Source organism: Thermobia domestica, chromosome 4 (assembly GCF_964235325.1).
Source record: "Thermobia domestica chromosome 4, izTheDome1.hap1.1, whole genome shotgun sequence".
Classification (NCBI taxonomy): domain Eukaryota; kingdom Metazoa; phylum Arthropoda; class Insecta; order Zygentoma; family Lepismatidae; genus Thermobia; species Thermobia domestica.
Window position 1 is genome coordinate 201,898,884 of NC_137457.1, and position 22,277 is coordinate 201,921,160.

The 22,277-nt window shown below is 36.5% G+C and overlaps 1 protein-coding gene across 1 annotated transcript in view; it reads left to right on the top strand.

Annotated features, from left to right (window-relative positions):
• LOC145683014 (uncharacterized) overlaps positions 1–22,277 on the top strand; it is an 832,861-nt gene that overhangs the window by 421,810 nt on the left and 388,774 nt on the right. Inside the window, exon 5 of the mRNA XM_081754367.1 lies at positions 16,041–16,337. Coding sequence (XP_081610493.1) covers positions 16,041–16,337 — 297 coding nt within the window. The remainder of the gene's footprint in view (positions 1–16,040; positions 16,338–22,277) is intronic.

Sequence of the window (22,277 nt, forward strand, 5' to 3'; positions counted from 1 at the left end):
CCGTATCACAGCATAAAAATTGAAATACTCCATTTGAGAACAAATCGTTTGTACCGTTTATACCGAAAAAAGTGTTGTTTGTACCCTGATTGTTTTCGAGAAAGAGGAGATGACCGCGTGGACAAAAACAGCGCATGAACAAAAACCGCACAAGGACTAAAACAGCACATGTAGATACCGCGTGGATAAAAACAGCGTATGCACACAAACAGCACATGAACAAAAACCGTGCAAGGCCAAAACAGCGCATGCCAATACAGCGTAGACAGAAACAGCGCATGGAAAGATCTGTGGACTGAGAAAAACAGCGTATGGAGGGATGCGGCGCGGACAAAACCAAAGAAGGAACAAAAAGAGCTGTTTTAGTCAGTAAGTTAGTCTTAGGTACTTCTTACATTATTTTCAAATGAAGTTCGACAGAGGTCAATATATTTGACGGTTCTAGGTCAAAACCGCGCAAACAATAACAGCCATGAGCGTAAACAGTAAATACAAATAGAGCGTGGACAAAAACAGCCATGAACAAAGACAATGTTAACGTTCCTCATTTTAGCGTCTTCGTATATAAATGATGGACATTGTGAATAAATGTGACTGAGATTTGAAATGTGACGAAACGAGTTGATTTTATTTTTTCGAACACTTCAAAACAAAACTTTATATTTAGGGAAATGGTCCCATATATTGAAAAAAAAAAACCTTCCCGTGCCGCTGAGGTCGAGCGTCTTGACCACTGAACCACAATTACTACTCGATAATTGATTCGTTTTTAGTCTGTTTATGTGTATAATATACGCGCAGTATTTGATTCAAAATAAAGGAGTTTTGTATTTTGTTTTTTTTCTTTTAAATCTGCAATCTTGATAATTTAGTGAATACAATGTTATAATGCCCTGCGAGTCCTCAATTACATATTCCTGTGTTTTGCTAATCTATTTGACTATAAACAAGCTATTGTTTTGAGCGACAAGAAAGGGCTCTTTATTTAGGCGAGCCAGAGTAAGTAACGCTTTAGGTGAATGGTTAGCGTGGAGACTTCCTAATTTTCCAGTCGGTGTTCGATTCGCAACCTCTTACTTTGCACTTTTTCCTATGTTTCATTTACAAGGCTGAGCTCCAGTTGGATGATACTAAACGAAGATAGTCTCCAGTGGAGAAATTCAGTGATGATGTAATCCTGAAAATAAAGGAAGAAAAATGAATGAAGAAAACGAGTTACAGAGTTAATTCTGTTAATGGTTCTATATTTGATATTATTCGTTAATTTCGTGCATTTTTAAAATGTTGGTAATTGACACTATATTCTCCTCTTTTCTCCTTGTGTGTCAATGTGTAAATTTTCGGAAATACTATACAAATCAGGAATCTTCAGTTATACTTGCAATCTAAGGGGAAATACGCTTAGTACGGATAAGTTCTCCAACTCGTTTGAGTGTTATCGAATTTTGCATTTTTAATATTTACAAATAAATTACTGCATATCAATATTTAGCATTCTCAAAAGTCATTTAACAAACAATGAAATCGGATAAGTTCTTCTTTCGAAGTAGTATTACGTATCAATCTGTGGCACCGGAACCAAAGAGTTCAAGCCCTGTTAGACCTCCAAAATTTTCGTTGGAGGCTGGGCTCTTCCCCCGAATGATCGTTCCATATTTTAATTGATTTGCAGATAGGAATACTATTAATACTTTTAAAACTCAGCGCAGGGCTTTGTGTGTACTTAAAAAAATGACGTACTACATATACCGCATAATCTCTCCGTATATTATTTAATACGCATATACGTATAGTCATTAGAAGTAAGTTAACTTGTTTATAATCCCTCATTTGAGTTAATTATAAGATTATTTAAGTCCACTGACTGTTATCTTCTCATCGGCGCCTCTGGTGTCCATATATTTTTTCTGGTATTGTGCTGTTTACTGTGAGTACAAGTATTAAAAGACTTCCTTTTGTCATTTCGTCAGCCAGCGTTTCGCTCCTATTCTACACAAAAACACTCTTTACGATTTGTGCTTTTAACAGTTGGACTTCAATGTGCGTGCTAGTTACTACCAGGCGTAATTAATCTTGGAGCAGGCGTTAGTTGGGTTGCCTATCTCATTTACTTTGTACATAAAAAATTTCTTTGGCCCACTGTACACCTCACTGTGGTATTAATATTATATGTTTTGTCTTTATTTTCTTTGACTTTAAGGAAACCGACAGTGGTAAGAATATCCTAGGATAGATTTACCTCCCGGTATATGTTCACTAATGTAAATGTACACCTCACTATGGTATTAATATTATATGTTTTGTCTTTATTTTGTTTGAGTTTAAGGAAAACCGACAGGAGGTAAGAATATCCTAGGGTATATTTACACCCCTTTATCTGTTCACTATTGTAAATGTACAACTCACTATGGTATTAATATTATATGTTTTGTCCTTATTTTCTTTAGTTTAAGGAAAACCGAGAGGGGGGTAAGAATATACTAGGATAGATTTACCCTTATTGTGAGTGAACAATATGTCATTTTGTGAATAAGATTCATCGAAAAATAGGACCGTTGTCTCTTTTGGTGCTGTTTTACCCGGGGGTATATTTGTCCTAGGATATTTTTACCTGGGTATGCCTGTCCTAGGATTGTTTTACCGAGAGATATATCTGTCTTAGGACAGTTTTACCTAGGAGTATATTTATTTGTGGGACTCTTTTATCGGGGAGGTACATTTGTCCTAGATTTTTTTTTATCGGAGGTATGTCTGTCCCTAGATTTACTATGATTAGATTTACAGCTGGAAACTGAATTGAGTTCTCTCTAATTATAATCCATAAACAGCTAACGTCAACAAGATGGATTTCAGTTATTTTCAGTGTGGTCAACATATGGACTTCCATCACCTTTTTTTCTGGAACTAAATATAACTGAAATCATTTTGTGTTTAGAAATAAAATACTTTAGTTCGGAACAGAGCATAGTTCAAAATTTCACTATGCCATTACATTTCGTTACATAAATAAATGTAAAAAAAAAAATAATACATTTATACTTGAAAATGTCGAAGATAATGTGACAAAGATTATGAACAATTCATGATTAGTAATCAGTATTTATATATAAATTTTTAACTCTTATAGATTTGGTGTTTTTATACATAGAATTCTCAAAACGACACAACACATGCTACTGGCTCTAGAGAAGGCGTTTCCTTCTTCTGTAACTCATCTTCAAACAGAAACGAAATTACTTTACGAATATACGTTGGAATGTGTATTTGAGACTACGGCTGCCTTGAAAATGTCAAAACAATGACTATAAAGGTTTTTACGTACAAGAACAAAACATTCAATATTTGTAAAAGAAATAAATAGGGTCTTTCAGACCCCACCAGAGTGTAAGTTTTTTCTTTTACAAGAGTAGTCACGGGTAACTATTGTCTTAGGTAGTGTGTGAAGCTTAAAATATATAAAACGATAATCATGCCTGTTGTTCTGTATGGTTGCGAAACATGGTCGCTTACTCTCAGGGAAGAACATAGACTGAAAGTATTTGAGAACAGGATCCTGAGAAGAATATTCGGACCCAAGAGGAACGAGAATGGGGAATGGCGGAAACTTCATAACGAGGAACTACATAGTTTATACGGTTTACCCAACATTGTTAGGGTCGTCAAGTCTAGGAGGCTTAGGTGGGCAGGTCATGTAGCCAGAATGGAAGAAAGTAGAAACGCTTTCAAAGTTTTGGCTGGAAGACCCATAGGCAAACGACCATTAGGAAGACCTAGGCGCAGATGGGAGGATAATATTAAGATGGATCTCGAAGAGATAGGAATACAAAGTAGAAACTGGATGCAATTAGCTAAGGATAGAAGTCAGTGGAGAGCTTTTGTGAACGCGGCACTGAACCTCCGGGTTCCATAGGCCATAGAGTTAGTTAGTTAGTGTGTGAAATTATTGACAAAGCAATACTACTGATAATACCCAAAATATTTAATGAAAAGGAGAAGTGTGTTAATTGGTGCAATTTAAGAAATAGTTCCCTAAATTGTACCATCCTTCTCCTATGTTGTACCAGGCAAGTATTTCTGGGAGTAACAATGTATTGTACAGAGAAGGCCGGTGTATTACTATTTTGGAGCATTAGATACAACTTAATGTGTCTAACAGATATCTTTCTTTCAATACATTAGCATTATCAAAGTTCCAATAAGTTTAAATACAGTAAGTTAAAATAAATATATGTTTAAATGCAAGTCCCTACAATAATGAAAAATCGAAGTTAACAAAACTCTATTCACGTTTACGGGGAATGAATCTGTAATTATCAAACTTTTTGAATAAAAGAGAAGAAGTCATTATAAAATACGAAATACAACTTGCATTTGAACATCGAAAGCTGACAATGTGGATGTGATGGGCAAAATAGCCTATTTGCAAGCATCTATACCTAAGTTCTTGGAACACGGCACTAGGACGTATTCCGTCAGCTGAGATTCGACTGCACTTTCATGACGCAAGTCCTTGTCAGTACGCTCATAATGACCTACTTTAATTAAACAGTTTGTAGGTATAATCGCAGGGAAATGGGACAGAAACTTGAGAAAACCAGCAAAAAGAAAAAAAGCTTGGGAACAATTAGGCAACGTAATCAAAATTTATGATACACACTATAGAACTGCAATAAGTAATATGAAAATGGATTATTTTGTAAGCGAACAAAGTACGAAGTTCAAGGAGACCTTAAACTATGACTACAGTTTTGTAAACGGGAATGTTTTGAGATATTGTTTTGCAGAAGGTCATAACAAAAAAGAAAACATAGTCAGGATTGTAACTTTGTGATAGTATGTTGCGTTTATTGAAAATGAGCTTAAACAAAGGCATACATTACCCTATTCTCTTTTGATAACAATACCTAAGGAAATCGTGGGAATCAATCACAGTCTTTTACAATGTAGAATGATCTTAACTTTTCCTTGAGTCAACACAGCTTATTCATTCTTTTCTCGCAGGTAACTAAATACCAATGACCTTGTTTCTCTCCCTCACAATATTGATGGAATGTTATATTACAATTAAGTGTCCCATCAATGTTTGGTAATTTCAGTCGCCTTTGACGAAGGAGACCCGGATTCGATTGCCGTGGGAGCTCATGTAGTCTGGATCCATGTTAAGCAGTGCGCGCACGTTTCATACAGCCTTGATACAGAAAAGGGCGCTAAACTCAAAAACAAATCAAATAATTGCAGTCTTTTTAACCAAGTAACTCTGCACACGAATGTAAAGCATGAAACTTGACTGACAAGGAGAAAGTAGACTTTGGTAAATTTACTTTGGGGCCAATTTTCACGAGGTGATAGTGCATATTTAAAGTGTTAATATTACAAACTTGGAGAGCACAATAGCCAAAAATAGCGGGGAAAAAGCTTACAAGGCAGGGTACCATAAAACGGGGCTACTTTGACAGGTTTTGGACTAGTTTACATATGTACACGGGACACTTTCTGCAACCAATGAATGATACTATTCTCATCATAACAATAGGTATCTAGGCTATCACATCCACTACTAAACATAACTCTCTACAAGTAAGTTTTGGCGGGAAGAAATTAAGAAATACCGGTCAAAGTAGCCCCGGGGGTGGGGCTACTTTGACATCTTATGTATTTGCTGCATAAGGTCAAAGTTACTCAACGTATGGAGTTATTTTGACATGGAATTTATGTAAAGTGTATAAAACACTGTTTTGGTCATGTGTAAGGTACGGTATGCTGTATACTTGATAAGCACGAAATCTTTATTTTGTAGTGGTACATCATTATACACCACTATACAAGTTTTTCTAAAGCTTTACTTTTAACATCTTTTACTTTGAACATACACGGTGCTTTACCTTACATTGTTACTTTATTTTTTACTCTACTTTATTTTTTTTTACTTTACTTTACTTTTAACATAATTACATATGTACCGGTATGTTATCTTTACATGTAACAATGGAAAGAAAAACCTTAGTCGTCAACATCACAGTAACAAGCATACTGAGGATATTTTGATCCACCATTACAAAACCCATACACCCATTTTTTGCACAGGACACATTGAATCCACTCTCTTCTACCCTTGTACTTTCGATAGTCACACATACAAATGGCACAGATTTTTGGGCGGAATAAACAGTGGCGCATCTAGAAGTCCTTATATTATATATTGAGGGACAGGAAGGATATTGAGAGGGAGTTAAAATATAATGGGAGAAATCCCTCATCCCCTCCGGCAATTCGCGCCGTGGACACCATATCAGCCTTTATCTATGAAAGTATATGCAACAATTCTCACAGGAAGCACGAATTGCTCATCTGTCAAAGTAGCCCCGCTCTATGTCAAAGTAACCCTAAATGTCAAAGTAGCCCCGTTTTACGGTACCTCGGTGTAACACGTCGATTTTGATAAGATTGCACAGACATACAGATCATCAAAAAAGAAGCGACACGTATTTTTTTATATCGGCCAACAAGCGTATTGAAAGGGTCAAATAGGGGCATAAAAATGGGGTCAAAATGAGATTTTATGCAATATAGCGAGAACGAGAAGAGATATTGGAAAAGGTTAAATGTACGAAATACTACCCATAGTTGACGCAAGCCATTGAGGTAGAACTTAACCATGTGAAGAAAGCAGAACATCCGGAAATGGACCAATCACGTTTACAACATTGTCATAATGTGCTACAGAAATGAGTGAAGAGGGTGGCAAGGAGCAGGAAGAAAGAAAACACGAAAATGGAAAATACGTGTTTTTGCTTTGAGTTCATACGTTCCCGTTTGCGAAAGGGACGCAGATTCATCTCAGTGCACGAAGATTCGTCTCTACACGCAAGAAGGATGCAAACGCCGTTTGTATAGGCAGCCAGCAAGACAGTACTGCACAGCGGGTTGAATATAAGATCAAAACCTCAAGTTGAGTGGTAGAAACGACTAATAGATGAAGGAATACGAGGTCAGATGACGTAGCACATTATGACAGGTGCAGGTACTGTAAGGAAAGAAAGAGCAAGTTGACGTTGTAGACAAAATCAGTTTTAACAGTGGGAGTATTGGACGCGGCGTATGCAATACGAGCTGGTTTGAGTATACAAAGTTGCCAAACGCGAGGTGTAGAGCCAGCAAAGTGTATGTGCATTTGTGTCTTTCACAGGTACTATTCTCAACAAGACAAGCAAGGCGACGTTTAACTGCTTGTGAGACCTAGTGGTGAACATTGGACAGTGTGGTAGCTGGAGTGGTATTTGATTGTTGTGTAACTGGTGGTGTGTGCTTGTGCGTATTTGTGCGTGTGTAACAAAATTCAGGTGAGGTGTAAGTGGGCTTGTGACGTTTGTGGTCGCAAGATGGTCTATGTGAATCCCCTGAATGTGGTGGATATGCTAGTGGAGGCATATCAGGCAACACAATATGTCCGGACACCACGAACGGTAACGGAAATGGAGCTCAAGGACTATATTTTTAACATCCTAGAAAGTTTCAAGACGAATGGGCACATGTATGTTGAGATTGAAGAAGACCTATTATGCAGCAATAGATCAGACATCCCAAGTATGGCAAGTGAAGATGAGATGGATGAGTGAGATGGCCCAACGACCTCCAACGTACATACAACTGGAGTCAAGAGCAGAGATATTGTGGACATAGGATACAAGCGGAAGGCAGTATCGTTTTGGAAACGAGGGAAGAAGAGAAAGATGTCCTGGAAATCTGTACAGAAACACTTCAAGCGTATCAAATGCAGAACAGATCTATATAGATGGGAGAAACAGATCACAGAAGGTGGAACCAAACGTGAAAAGCTAAACGTGATAGACCGAACTGTGTATGAAAAATTTGCGACAGCAAAACAGCGGCATTTAATTGTCCATGACACAGACTTGCAACGTTGGGCGTTAGAAGCAAACCAAACAACAGCCGTTGCTAATTTCAAAGCTTCGAAGAAATGATTATGGCGCTTTAAAACACGTCACGGTATCGTCTCACGCAAAGTTACAAAATTTGTAACACATAGCATTACAGCGAAGGCCACACAAGTGCACGAAAGCGCTAAAACCTTCGTCCAAAATGTACAATCACTCATTACTGCTCATGGCGAGGATAACGTATATAACACAGATCAGAGTGGCTTTGCTTTAGAATTTCACTCTGGACGCTCTCTGGCTTTGCGAGGCGAGAAGCATATTACAGCAACAATGCAATCTCTATCTGCCATCACACATAGCTACACAATACAGCCTGTTATATCTGCCAGTGGAAGATTGCTGTGGCCCATGCTCCTAGTCTTGAAAGAACTTCATGGTACGTTTGGGCCACGGATTCAGCAAACAATGTTCCGCCCACAAAACTTATATATTTGTGCATCATCATCTGGGAAAGTGACAAAACAGATCGTTAAGACGTGGTTCCAATCAGTGTTCCTTCCACAAGTCAATGAGCAAACGGTACTCTTAGTCGACTCGTGGACGGGTTATGATCGATCCGACTTGGCAACAATAATGCCACAGGACAAGCAGTGCAACATTATGACGATACCTACACACACAACTGGGTTAATACAACCTCTGGATGTGTATGGTTTCAGAATTTGGAATAACTTCGTACGCAAAGTATCTGATGCGGTACGCCTTCAGCAACTCAACATCAATCTATACAGCAGAGACAATATACTGGAACTTCAATCCCTTGTGCATAATCAACTTTCATCTCCACGGTACATACATCTATTCCAATACGCATGGTTTTGTTCTGGATATCTTTCATCACGGCCAGATTATTTTCCAAATCCAGTGGAGTTTTGTTTTCATCAGTTGACGTCATTGGTCTGCGAAGAAGCAGTGTGCCAGAACCCATCCATCATCAAGTGTTCGTGGTGCAAATACTGTTTTTGTTTGGACGATTTCTTCCTGAAATATCATTTATGTGCTACTTATCAGGAGTGAGCGTCTTGTTTTCAGCATACACCTCTGCTGACTTTCATGTTGTACGTACATATGTACGCGTATTTTCATGATATAATGTAGATACTAATGCGTAGAACTGATATTGCTGTTGCTCTTTATCTTACATGTGGACCACCTGCTATTACATTCTACTGTGCATTTTGTGTGTGTGTGTGTGTTACTAGCTACAAACATTCCCGTTTCCAATTTGTATCTCACCGTTGCTCCCATTGCACAATATATGCAACCCACTGTGCAGTATTGTCTCACTGGCTGCCTATACGAACGGCGTTTGCATCCTTCATGCTTGTAGAGATGAATCTTCGTGCAGTGAGATAAATTTGCGTCTCTTTCGCATATGGATAACGTATGCACCCAAAGCAAAAACACATATTTTCCATTTTCGTGTTTTCTTTCTTCCTGCTCCTTGCTACCCTCTTCACTCATTTCTGTAGCACATTATGAATATGTTGTACATGTTATTGGTCCATTTCCGGATGTTCTGCTTTCTTCACATGGGTAAGTTCTACCTCAATGGCTTGCGTCAACTATGGTAGTATTTCGTACATTTAACCTTTCCCGATATCTCTTCTCGTTCTCGCTATATTGCATAAAATCTCATTTTGACCCCATTTTTATGCCCCCATTTGACCCTTTCAATACGCTTGTTGGCCGATATAAAAAAATACGTGTCGCTTCTTTTTTGATGATCTGTATGTCTGTGCAATCTTATCAAAATCGGCGTGTTACACCGAGGTACCCTGCCTTGTTAGTAAAGTTTTCGACTCACCGCATATTCCGTACAACGTATAAAGCTCTCAAGTGGCGGCGTAGTAGAATGAGTGCAACATGCAGAGTCCCGGGTTCAATTCTCGCTTCAGTCAACTATTTTTTTTTGCTTCAACCAATAAAGTAGCCATTTGCTACTACAAGTAAAATATTAATTCACCACATGTTTATAATGAACAAAACAATAGAAATGTTCAAATCAGTTTAAAATCTTTCAATGTTTCGTGATAATTAAGCAACGAAATGTAATCTACTCCGTAAATATATTGATATCACGAGTTCAAATATTATGGTTACTACATTCGTTGTGTAAAAAATGTTCTTGATGCTTCTTGTTATTTCTGGACAGTGTGGGAATTACAATGGAGATGAAGGGGAAATCTCAGTTGGTAATACTGGATGTTGCTATAACCAAAGTAGATTTCCCCCTCATTCCCCTTGTAATTCCCACACTTTTCACAGATATAAACGCGAAGCGTCATGAACATTTTTTACACGTCGACTGTGGTAACCATAATATACTTAGGGGATAGATTATACAGTATTTCTTTACTAGTTACCATGGAGCATTGAAAGATTTTAAATTGATTTGAACATTTCTATTGTTTTGTTCATTATAAACATATGATGAATTAATATTTTTCTTGTAGTTACAAATGGCTACTTTATTGGTTAAAGCAAAAACAAAAAAGTTGACTCAAATGGAAACCGAACCCGGAACCCTTTGTACGTGAGTCGCAGATGCATCTCACTATGTCACGTCATCACTCAATAGCTTTACGCGTCGTACGATATGTGCGACAAGTCGAACTGTTTAAGACGCTTTTTCTACGCTATTTTTGGCTATTGTTCTCTTCCAGTTTGTAATACTAACACTAAATGTGCGCTACTACCTCGCGAAAAATGGCCCCGAAGTTCATTTACCAAACAAAGTCTGCTTTCTCCTTGTGAGACTGTCACTTATAACACGTTAACAGTAAACAGCTGAGTACTTAGTAAATGTGTCGAAAGTCATCAATTCGTTTCCTATAGAAATAAGTCTTGACCCCAACGTTCTCAATATGATTTTCGAATTGAATAGACTGTTATTTTAGAAATTTAGTCACATAACACTATCTTCATCTATTGACTCACAAATTCGAAATCACGGTCAAGCTGATATAATATATTGCAGTTGTGCAGGTAGAGTATCGAGGTGTGGAGATTTGACTGAACAGTCCGAATTACTGGACACTCCGAGCGAACTAACGTTTCCTCACACATAACCATTCCAACAATTCTTTGGTAATCATTTATTTTCAATAATCATCATTTCTCTTAACCGACAGAGTATAAACATGGGACATGAAACTAGAAATTTCATTTTATTTAATTCAATAATCAACGTCTGTGAAGTTGTCCCGCCCACCTAACGAATTTTCCTTTCTTTATCTACATCGTTAGTTTATCGTTAGTTTACGTAACTTTTGCTAAAATTATCGTTAGTTTTGCAAAAATAACGATTTTATTCGAGAAATAACTGGGCAGGCCAACTTCACGGTTCCCCGCCCACAATCGAATTTCAAAAGTTTTTCATATCACATCGTTAGTTTATTGTTAGTTTACGTTAGTTTTGCTAAAACTATCGTTAGTTTCGCAAAAATAACGATTTTATTCGAGAAATAAAGTTTCCCGCCAACTGTGAATTAGCACGCCCATATTGAATTCTCACAAAATTCCAACTCACATCGTTAGTTTATCGTTAGTTTACGTTAGTTTTGCTAAAACTATCGTTAGTTTCGCAAAAATAACGATTTTATTCAAGAAATAAAGTTTCACGCGAACTGTGAATTAGCCCGCCCATATTGAATTCTCATAAAATTCGAACTCATATCGTTAGCTTATCGTCAGTTTACGTTAGTTTTGCTAAAACTTTCGTTGGATTCGCAAAAATAACGATTTTATTCAAGAAATAAAGTTTCCCGCCAACTGTGAATTAGCCAATCCATATTGAATTCCCTTAAACTTCGAACTCATATCGTTAGTTTAAGGTTGGTTTACGTTAGTTTTGCTAAAATTAACGTTTGTTTTGGAAAAATAACGATTTTATTCGACAAATAAAAGTTCCCGCCAAATGTAAACCCTAACAGCACATTTACATAACAGGCATACGTAAGTTGTATATAAGGCACATACTGGACACACTCTCATGTACCTGAGGGAACATGATAGGCGTATGCCTGCTATGTAATTGTGTTTACATTTGGCGGAAACTTTTTTTCTCGAATAAAATCGTTATTTTTGCAAAACAGACGTTAATTTTAGCAAAACTAACGTAAACTAACCTTAAACTAACGATATGAGTTCGAAGTTTAAGGGAATTAAATAGCCCTATGGATTGCTAATTCACAGTTGGCTGGAAACATTATTTCTTGAATAAACTCGTTATTTTTGCGAATCCAACGATAGCTTTATCAAAACTAACGTAAACTGACGATAAGCTAACAATATCAGTTGGAATTTTATGAGAATTCAATATGGCCGGGCTAATTCACAGTTGGCTGGAAACTTTATTTCTAGAATAAAATCGTTATTTTTGCGAAACTAACGATAGTTTTAGCAAAACTAACGTAAAGTAACGATAAGCTAACGATGTGATAGAAAAAAGTTAGGAAATTCATTTGCGGTTAGGGAACCGTGAAATTTGCCTGCCCATTTATTTCTCGAATACAATCGTTATTTTTGCGTAATTTACTATAGTTTTAGTAAAACTAACCATAAACTAACGATGTGAAATGGTAATGTATGATAATTCTTTATGGGCGGGCTAACTTTACATTTGGCGGTAAACCTTATATCTCGAATACAATCGTTATTTCTGCAAAACAAACGTTAATTTTAGCAAAACTAACGGAAACTAACGATAAACTAACGATATCAGTTGGAATTTTATGAGAATTCAATATGGCCGGGCTAATTCACAGTTGACGGGAAACTTTATTTCTTGAATAAAATCGTTATTTTTGCGAAACTAACGATAGTTTTAGCAAAACTAACGTAAACTAACGATAAACTAACGATATGAGTTGGAATTTTATGCGAATTCAATATGGGCGGGCTAATTAACAGTTGGCGGGAAACTTTATTTCTCGAATAAAATCGTTATTTTTGCGAAACTAACGATAGTTTTAGCAAAAATAACGTAAACTAACGATGTGATAGAAAAAAGCTTTGAAATTCATTTGTGGGTGGGGAACCGTGAAGTTGGCCTGCCCTTTTGTTTCTCGAATAAAATCGTTTATTTTGCAAAACTAACGATAGTTTTATTAAAACTAACGTAAACTAACTATAAACTAACGATGTAAGTTGGAATTTTATGAGAATTCAATATGGCCGGGCTAATTCACAGTTCGCGGGAAACTTTATTTCTTGAATAAAATCGTTATTTTTGCGAAACTAACGATAGTTTTAGCAAAACTAACGTAAACTAACGATAAACTAACGATGTGAGTTGGAATTTTATGCGATTTCAATATGGGCGGGCTAATTCACAGTTGGCGGAAAACTTTATTTCTCGAATAAAATCGTTATTTTAGCGAAAATAACGATAGTTTTAGCAAAACTAACGTAAACTAACGATAAATTAACGACGTGATAGAAAAAGGTTTTGAAATTCATTTGCGGGTGGGGAACCGTGAAGTTGGCCTGCCCATTTATTTCTCGAATAAAATCGTTATTTTTGCAAAACTAACGATAGTTTTAGTAAAAGTAACGTAAACTAACGATAAACTAACGATGTGAGTTGGAATTTTATGAGAATTCAATATGGGCGGGCTAATTCACAGTTGGCGGGAAACTTTATTTCTTGAATAAAATCGTTATTTTTGCAAAACTAACGATAGTTTTATTAAAACTAACGTAAACTAACGACAAACTAACGATATGAGTTGGAATTTTATGAGAATTCAATATGGACGGGCTAATTCACAGTTGGCGGGAAACTTTATTTCTCGAATAAAATCGTTATTTTTGCGAAACTAACGTTAGTTTTAGCAAAACTAACGATAAACTAACGATGTGATATGAAAAACTTTTGAAATTCGTTTGTGGGTGGGGAACCGTGAAGTTGACCTGCCCATTTATTTGTTGAATAAAAATTTTATTTTTTCGAAACTAACGATAATTTTAGCGAAACTAACGTAAACTAACGATAAACTAACGATGTAGATAAGAAAAAGAAAAATTCATTAGGTGGGCGGGACAACTTCACAGACGTCAATAATCAGCCAAATGGATCATTACTTCGGTATCTTATATGTTTATATGTTGATCTACTTATTAACTCAAGTATTTAGAGGACTTTAATCGATGAACCAAATTCTACCAGTTATATCAGTTATATAATTTCATGGACTAACATAAACAATTTATGAGTATGTTCTATTGGGTAAAGAAAACGACAATAAGCGTGAAAATATTATGGTGAAATAATAGTTTGATAATAGTACTGGAAAATTCCTAGAAAGCTCATGTACTTGTCATCTTAACTTTATGCGTCCTAGTATTGAATTCAGTAGAGAATTTATAATCTTTTTACTTGGGGAACTGTTTTTCCTGGGTAAACTTCTTCGGTCTTCTAAATGACGAATTTGCATACCAGGAAGCATGGACACCCGAATGGGGCAGAGTGGGGCCCAAGCTCACTATGGCTCATGAAAATGTATACATAATAAATCAAACCACGTATATCAATTGCCTGAAATACCAGAAGTAATATAGGAACTTTGAAGATGGAGCCCCCCCCCCCTTGAAAATGTTCTTCGGGCGCTCCTGTCAGGAAGTCACACTCTACTATCAAATCACCGTGCTTTCATATCGCTAAAGTATGAATAAATTCGCTTCAAAAAACGGTTGGTAGCCCAAATGTGAAGACATTAATTAGTGTACCAACTCAGGCTGCAAAACAATGCTCATTTACGTAAAGTTACTAGATAAAATTACTGGGTCTTATGCAGAGTCGTTTTGACGTATGATTAGCGTCATACTAAAGGCCTGACTACTGTAGGAAACATATGTTAGTCGATCTCCTTAGTATGGTACTAATCACGCGACAGAAAGACTCTGTATAAGGCCCGCTATGACTAATGTTTATACGTGTATAATATGGTCTGTATTACTGTGCGCTTGAAAGAGTTGAAAGAGTGCAAAACTTGGATGAGTACGTATGTTCATAGGCACTGATTCTGGTATAAATGCTACGCAAAGAACACCAGTTACATATTTAAGTGATTAGTAAATTCAATGCATTGGCGTTATTAGAGTTACTCTTCAGTAATGTATGTTACATACTTCGTAGTATAAGCTTGCAAATTAGTACACTATAACCTTCTCCTTAGATATTTGAATATGTTCAAATAATCGATTATACAAATAGTTTACTTTTCAAAGAAATCTCAAATTCTGTTACCATTTTACCCTTCGTTGTATAAGTTAACGTCGTAGACACTTAAAAACATGCATTCTATCTTTCTTTAAGCCGTTTCCCTAATGAATGGCGCAGACAATTTCCAGACAGATGACGCAAAAACCAGGGGCGGATCCAGCGATGGCCCCTCTCCTCATAAGAGGAAACTTTCTTATCTTATATATAAATAAAACCCACCCCAGAGTTTGAAACTCTTAAAAGTAGCTCTAAGTAACAGTATTACAACCGACTATCCCCAAAAATCCGTCCTGGATCCGTACCTGACACAAACATGACCGTCATTGTTTTGAACGTACGAGTAACAAACCAAAATAAAATCGCAAATTTAGACGAGTTAGAATAAACGCAGTAGCAAAAGAAAGTGTTTTACTTAATTAGCTAGCTCTAAAGTATTGTATAGCGCAAAAAAAAAAAAAAAAAAAAAAAAAAAAAAAACAGTGGAAATGTCCTTTGACGTTTCGAGTAATTCCGCCGTTCTCCATAAGATACCACTGGCGCTACAGTATGTGGGTGTTATATGCTAGCTAGTGCTTGACTTTTGAGATATAGTGAAGAAGTCAATGTTGTCATTAGGTAAAAAATTTAGAGATCTCTGTTACACACGATTGTGCATATGTGTTTCAATAGAGATTATTTGACGTGTGTTGTCCTGTAACAGAAGATATTCTGATATTTTGATCATGATTATATTTTCTTCGGTTAAATATTAACTTCCATCGTTTGATTTTTCACTGTTACTATACATATTTAGTTTCATATTGATTGTAATGGATATCATAAAACAAATTAATTAATATTTTGTATATTTTCAGGAGAGTCCTTGCAACAAAACCTCCATTTTATCCGTCTGCGTGGGCAAAAAAGTTCCTAGCGATGAAAACCTTTACGAACTTTGTAGGAGAGCCCCTGCCCCGGCCCCCGTACCTCGATGGCGCTATCCTCCTCCTCACGACCTTAGTGGTGCCACGTATCTTCCGTACAGAGCGCCAGATGAGTTCGGAAGCGACGATTTCGACAATTCCTATTTTAGACGTCGACCCAAGTCCTTCTGCGTCCAAGATCCAAAGAGGTTCACGTGGGTGCCAGAAGATGAAGAATCCACAAGAATGGTAAGTATTCTGAAAAATTTGAAATTTAAAAATGATTATTAAAGGGAGCTAGTCAGTTTATACAAGATAGTTTTGGTTTCTTAATACAGTATTTGGCATGGATAGAAATATTCAACACACGTAGAACAGTGATGCAAGAAAAAGTTTAATTTTTTTCCCCACATAATTTATGATATTGCATGTATATAGACCCTAAACATCTGTTTCCCACTCATTTGGATCTAGAGGGGGGCAATTGTAATCCACCTGAGTTTTATACGGTATATTTGAAGCTATACGCTAATCATAACACGTTATAACAGTATAACGAGGGTCGTAACAGTATAAACCCCGCGTACGTCTCTTTGGGCGAGAGACTCTTGTTTGATTCCCGGTGGGAGCTCATGTAGTTCGGATTCCACTTTAAGCTGTAGACTCATGTCTCATATAGCCTCGCTGCTGAAAGAGACACTAAACTTATAATCAAGTAATTAACCAATAATATACTAATGGAAAATAGCGAAACTGCTTGTATCGAGTAGTCTTCCCCCGCTCCCAAACAAAATTTGAAATTACGCTACTGCAATAAGTATGTGAAATAAGTCAGCAATATACACCCTCTCATCGGAATTCGTAAAGCGTATTGTCTAATTGTTTTGCTATATATTTTTCGAAACCTCCTGTGATGACATTAGGAACTGCGAACCCACCTTCTTTCAGTACTGTCATTATCACCTCTCTTGATGGTTTCTAACAGAAAGAGGGGAAAGTCGAGAAAAACCTCAGAAAAATATTCTATTGCACATGATTCAGTTCATAGTAGTTTTCAGGCTCTCCGTAGTCCTAATTTGTGGAATTCTAGTCTCTTCTCAAGTGGTTGATGCATAGATACAAATGAAAAGTGATAGCTTTCTGTGTCGTCCCGTTGGTCGGGTGAGAACTGTGCGTTGAATAGTTCGAGACACATTATTCTTAAAATATTTTCTGCTGAGAAAGATCAAATCGACTTTCATTCTTCTATCCAGTATACTGCAGTTGGTTTTATGATACTCAAGACAAAAGATGTTTATTGAAAGTTTCAAATACATTCTATTTGTTTCCTCTTTCATTCTACTGAGATAAGACGAATAGGGAAATACATATATACTGCAATATTCGAGAATAAGTCTAACAAGTGTGTGCAGCATACAAATTAGGAACGCAGTTTTAATTTGCTGTATATACATTATTGTGTTGCATGGTCTGAAGTTCATTTCACCTTGTTTTCTCGAAGGATTTACGTTCAAAATGTTGTAGCAGGAATTGTGAAGCACTTTATGTCTAATTCAAATGAAGAATTTTTTAAAAAAATACCAGCAATAGTTAGCATAAATAGAAAGAACATGACTACATTTAGTTGTCTTTACAAAAATAAAAACCAGTTGCTAGGATAGTATATCATATATTGTAAGCAATCAATAAATTTATTCGATCTGAACCAAACTTGGCATAGCGACTTGACAAAGTTGGCAAACTCGACGTAGGATAACGTCGAACCAGAGGAAGCTCTGCGTTTGGCCTGTTCCTTTCAGCGTATTGGATATAGTATTCCTATTAGTGTATTGGGCATACTGAAATTTAACTCATCATACACTTCCCTATGTTTATGTAATTTTAATTTAGTAAAGAATAAAGGAATTTGATCATTGTTTTGTATAACGTTGTGTGTGATATTGTATTACTTTCTTAATAAAAATCGGAAGGCTTAGGTTTCCAAACTGCTAGTTAAGTCGGTGTAAATAGGACGACAACGACAACGGAACAGGTGAGTGGTATCTGTTCCAGTTTCACGAATTCGGAAATTTCGCTTTGCATAGAAATGAACCAGCCAGTGTATAATACATCAAGTGAAATTGTGTCCTTTTAGTTCATTTAATTTTATGATAATGTACGGCTGTTTTAAATGGCAGAGCTATCCATAACACTATGGAATTTAAAACGAAAATGCAATCTGACTTTAGGTATTTGCTATGTAGTCACCATAATTCTACGAAAGTGTTAACTGGGTGTTCACCAAGTGATAAACTGTCATATTAGTCATGTTAAGTTTGCTTTTAACAAGGGGTTTGCAATATCGTAGAATCCAATGATATATATATATATATATATATATATATATATATATATATATATATATATATATATATACTGAAACCATCTTCATTCAAGTACTATATTAAAATATTCGATTGCGCAAGAATTGACGGTCAAGTAGATTATCCGCATCGCTATGAGATAGTTAAAAATAGTGAATATGTAAAAACAAACAGAAATAGAGAATGTCTGATTAGTGCCAGAAGTTTTCTTTACCAAAGTAGGGGTTGGATTATACATTAGGGATGGCCAAAAATTTTCGGATCCGGATATCCCGGATCCAGTGAGATCCGGATCCGGATCTTGCCGGATCCGGACCTAGATCCGGATCTCGGATCCGAATCTCAGATCCGGATCTCGGATTCGAATCTCAGATCCGGATCTCGGATCCGAATCAAAGATCCGGATCTCGGATCTGGATCCGAAATTCGGATTTCGGATCTGGGTCCGGATCTCGGATTTCGGATCTGGGTCCGGATCTCGGATCTCGGATCTGGATCCGAAATTCGAATCTCAGATCTTGATTCGTATCCAAACCTACATCTGAAATTGTGATGATAAAATTGAATATCTAAAATTCGTTAAAACTTTTTTTAGGATTCACTGATATAGTAGGTTGCTGTGCTTTTAAATGTTTCCATAACACGTTTGTGTTACCTTTGTTCTTTATTTTATCTTAACCTTGCAATATTTACATGTTGCACTTTCTGTCGAAGTCTCTTTACTAAATTTTTCCCAGTTTGATTTCTTCCCATTTCAGAGTATAGTGAACTGTCTGAAAACTGATGTAAATGGTAACAAATTCTTCTGTTTAGTTCATCTTCGAAACCCAATGTTAGCTTCACATGGAAAATATTTACTTTATCCTTAGAAAATAAACGTTCTTCTTTTCTCATATACAAATGAAAGATCTTTTAGATAAGGCCCTTCTAATCGCAGGAATACTAGACAAAACAAACTCTTTATTAATAGTAGTTTCTGACGCACTAGAGTCTAACCATCAAGAAATGTAATAATGAATATCTTTCACTTCGAAGGTATATATATAACTTACAACAAAAAATATAGACCGGTTGGCGTGGAACAACAGTAGATTTTTAAACATACACACGAGAATTTCAGGAGAGCGATATGGTTGTGTTCGTTGTATGACTTTATTACCTAACTTATGGCTTGCCCTTTTGAGGTCGGGAGTTTGTTGAAGGAGTAAATATGAGAGAGATTTCTGTTATTTTTTCTTCACCCTCCTGGCTTCTTTAATCATACATTGCAGGACGTAACCAAAACATATCCATGCATCGTATCATTGAAGCGTTTTGTGTTTTGTATATTAAAGTGTTCAAAAATATTTAACATATTCGCATTTGTTCATGTGATCTCAGGTTCAATTCTCGGATGGAACATATATGAGAAAATTGAAAGCTGAAACAATATGAAAATAGTATATAAAATTCAGGAAATTGATATTAAAACTTTAGCTATCTATTGGGACTGTAAGGCTGTAGTTAAATTAACCCACACGTTTCATGAAGATATATTACGTCGTTATTGTTTATTTACTATAAGCTACCAGATACATCCTCAGAGACCATTTTACACTGTAGTAATCAACAGATGAAAACATTTGAAAAGGAATGAAAGGAAGGTCTCCAGAGCCTTAGATCAAGGTACTAACCTAGCATTTGCCCAGTATAACTGAGGAACAACCCTGGAAAAATCCTCAGTCAGGATGGCTGGTCTCCGAATTCGAACCCGGTATTATCCAATTGCGAAGCAAGAATCCTAACAAGTAGCCTGAGCTCGCTCCGTATTATTATTATTATTTAATTAACGTAATGTTTTAAAATTAGTGCAAATTAAACCGTACTTTCTTTATTGCTGATGTTATAGTTAATAAGCCTACATGAGACATCAGTCCCCCATTAAGAAAGAATACTATTCAGGAAGCGAGGGTGAATAGATTAATAAGGATGAGGAAACTATGTACGATGCAAAAACTGAGTAATTATGACTTCGTTACAGCAAGGGCGTCATTTCGAATTTCGCTTGGGGGGGGGGGCAAGAGCACCACCGACATAAGACTTTCGCGTTTTGTACTAGTACATTAGTAGATAATCGATTAAAGTGTATGCATTCCTCAAACTCTTGGGGGGGGCAATTGCCCCCTCCTGCCCCCCTAAATGACGCCCCTGAGTCACAGATATATTCACTTACATACGTCAATTAATATTTCTCTGATACAATGCACTCTTACTTTCTAAAGTGGCAGGAAAATGATTAACTTTTGTAAACGAACACACTAAGCACGTGCGTATAGGCGCAATGTCCGTGCAAAGAAACATAGGTAAAACTAGAAAAAAAAATAGGGAAAGTGAGGGGAAAATGATAAACCGCCCTTCAACTTGAAGAAAAAAAAGAAAACTAAAAATAACTAAAGTTAGAGCTACGAAAGACGCGAGGCGTATTTTATTGAAAAGATTGTTTTTCCTTAGTGATTAGTTGTGCTAACTATGAACATGAATTAAAAAGAAAACAAGTAGCTAGCTCTGAGTTTCGCAAACTAGTTGAAAAGAAAATATTGGATAAAATTTAATAATAAAGAAGCCATTTATGATAATTAAAACAAACTAAATTCTTGGCACGACAGTCCTTTGGTTCCTACCAGCGGGCTTACGTTGAAAGTGGGGATGTGTAGTCAACGCATCGACACCCGAAGTCCCTAATGCCGGCTTTCTAGACTGCAGTCCGCTACCTCTTACTTAAGATAACTCCCCAATTGTCCTCACTATGCTGGGTCAACATCGAAATTGTTGAGTGCCTCTCCGGGAATTGAACCCATGACCACGGGCACCTAAGGCTCGCTCTCTGTCTTCTATAGACGAAAAGCTATAGTTACCCACATTGTCTAATACAGAAATAAGTTCTGATTCTCTAATAGCTGCTGATGGTGATAGTCAAGGTTCACCGAAGCATGATCCCAAACCCAAATTGAGATATTGATGTCACTGGAATGCCTGAAAAGTCATTGTGGGTAAGTGAATTGCCCACTTGTCAGGATGAAGGGCGATGGTGATGTGAAATGCGGGAGTGTCAGAGTCAAACTACTTATGATAATTGGATTTATAATATTCTATGTTGCCATAAACCCTCTTCAGGAACAAAACTGTTAATCTTAGCTTTGAAAATCTATATATATAAAAGAGAACGCACAAATCCTTTGTTCCCTCATCACGCTAATACGGCTGAACCAATTTCTTTCATTTTTGGGGGGTTATTAGGATTTGGACCCTAGATGGTTTTTATCATATCACTTTAATTTTTAATTACCAGTGTCTTGAGATAATTGACCATTCAAGTGTCCATAACGTACAAATCCTTTGTTAGTTCATCATAGGTAAAAATAAACGTATTTATATGCAACCCGCATGACCGTGTCACTCGGCGGGTTAACATAAATGACAGGCGATATAATGTTAACATTTACTGCAATCTACTATGGTTTTTATCATATCACTTGAAAGCGAAAAAGTAAAAATTATCTAAGTAACAAATTTTATTGCGTTCCGGGGTGACCGCAGCGAAGCGGGGTGAACGCTGCTAGTGTTACATAAGGAGTTTTATTGCTATCATTAGGTTGCATTAGGAATTATCGGATTTATTTTAACGCTTAACTTTTACATCTCTTCTGATTTACGAATATTTAAATCGCGATTATCCCCTTAAGGTCAATTAGTGATATTTTAAATCATTTCGAACCAACTTTATATATGGTTAGTCTTGTTATATGAGAATAATTGAGACCAGAAGCAGTCTACAGGCTAAGTCCAA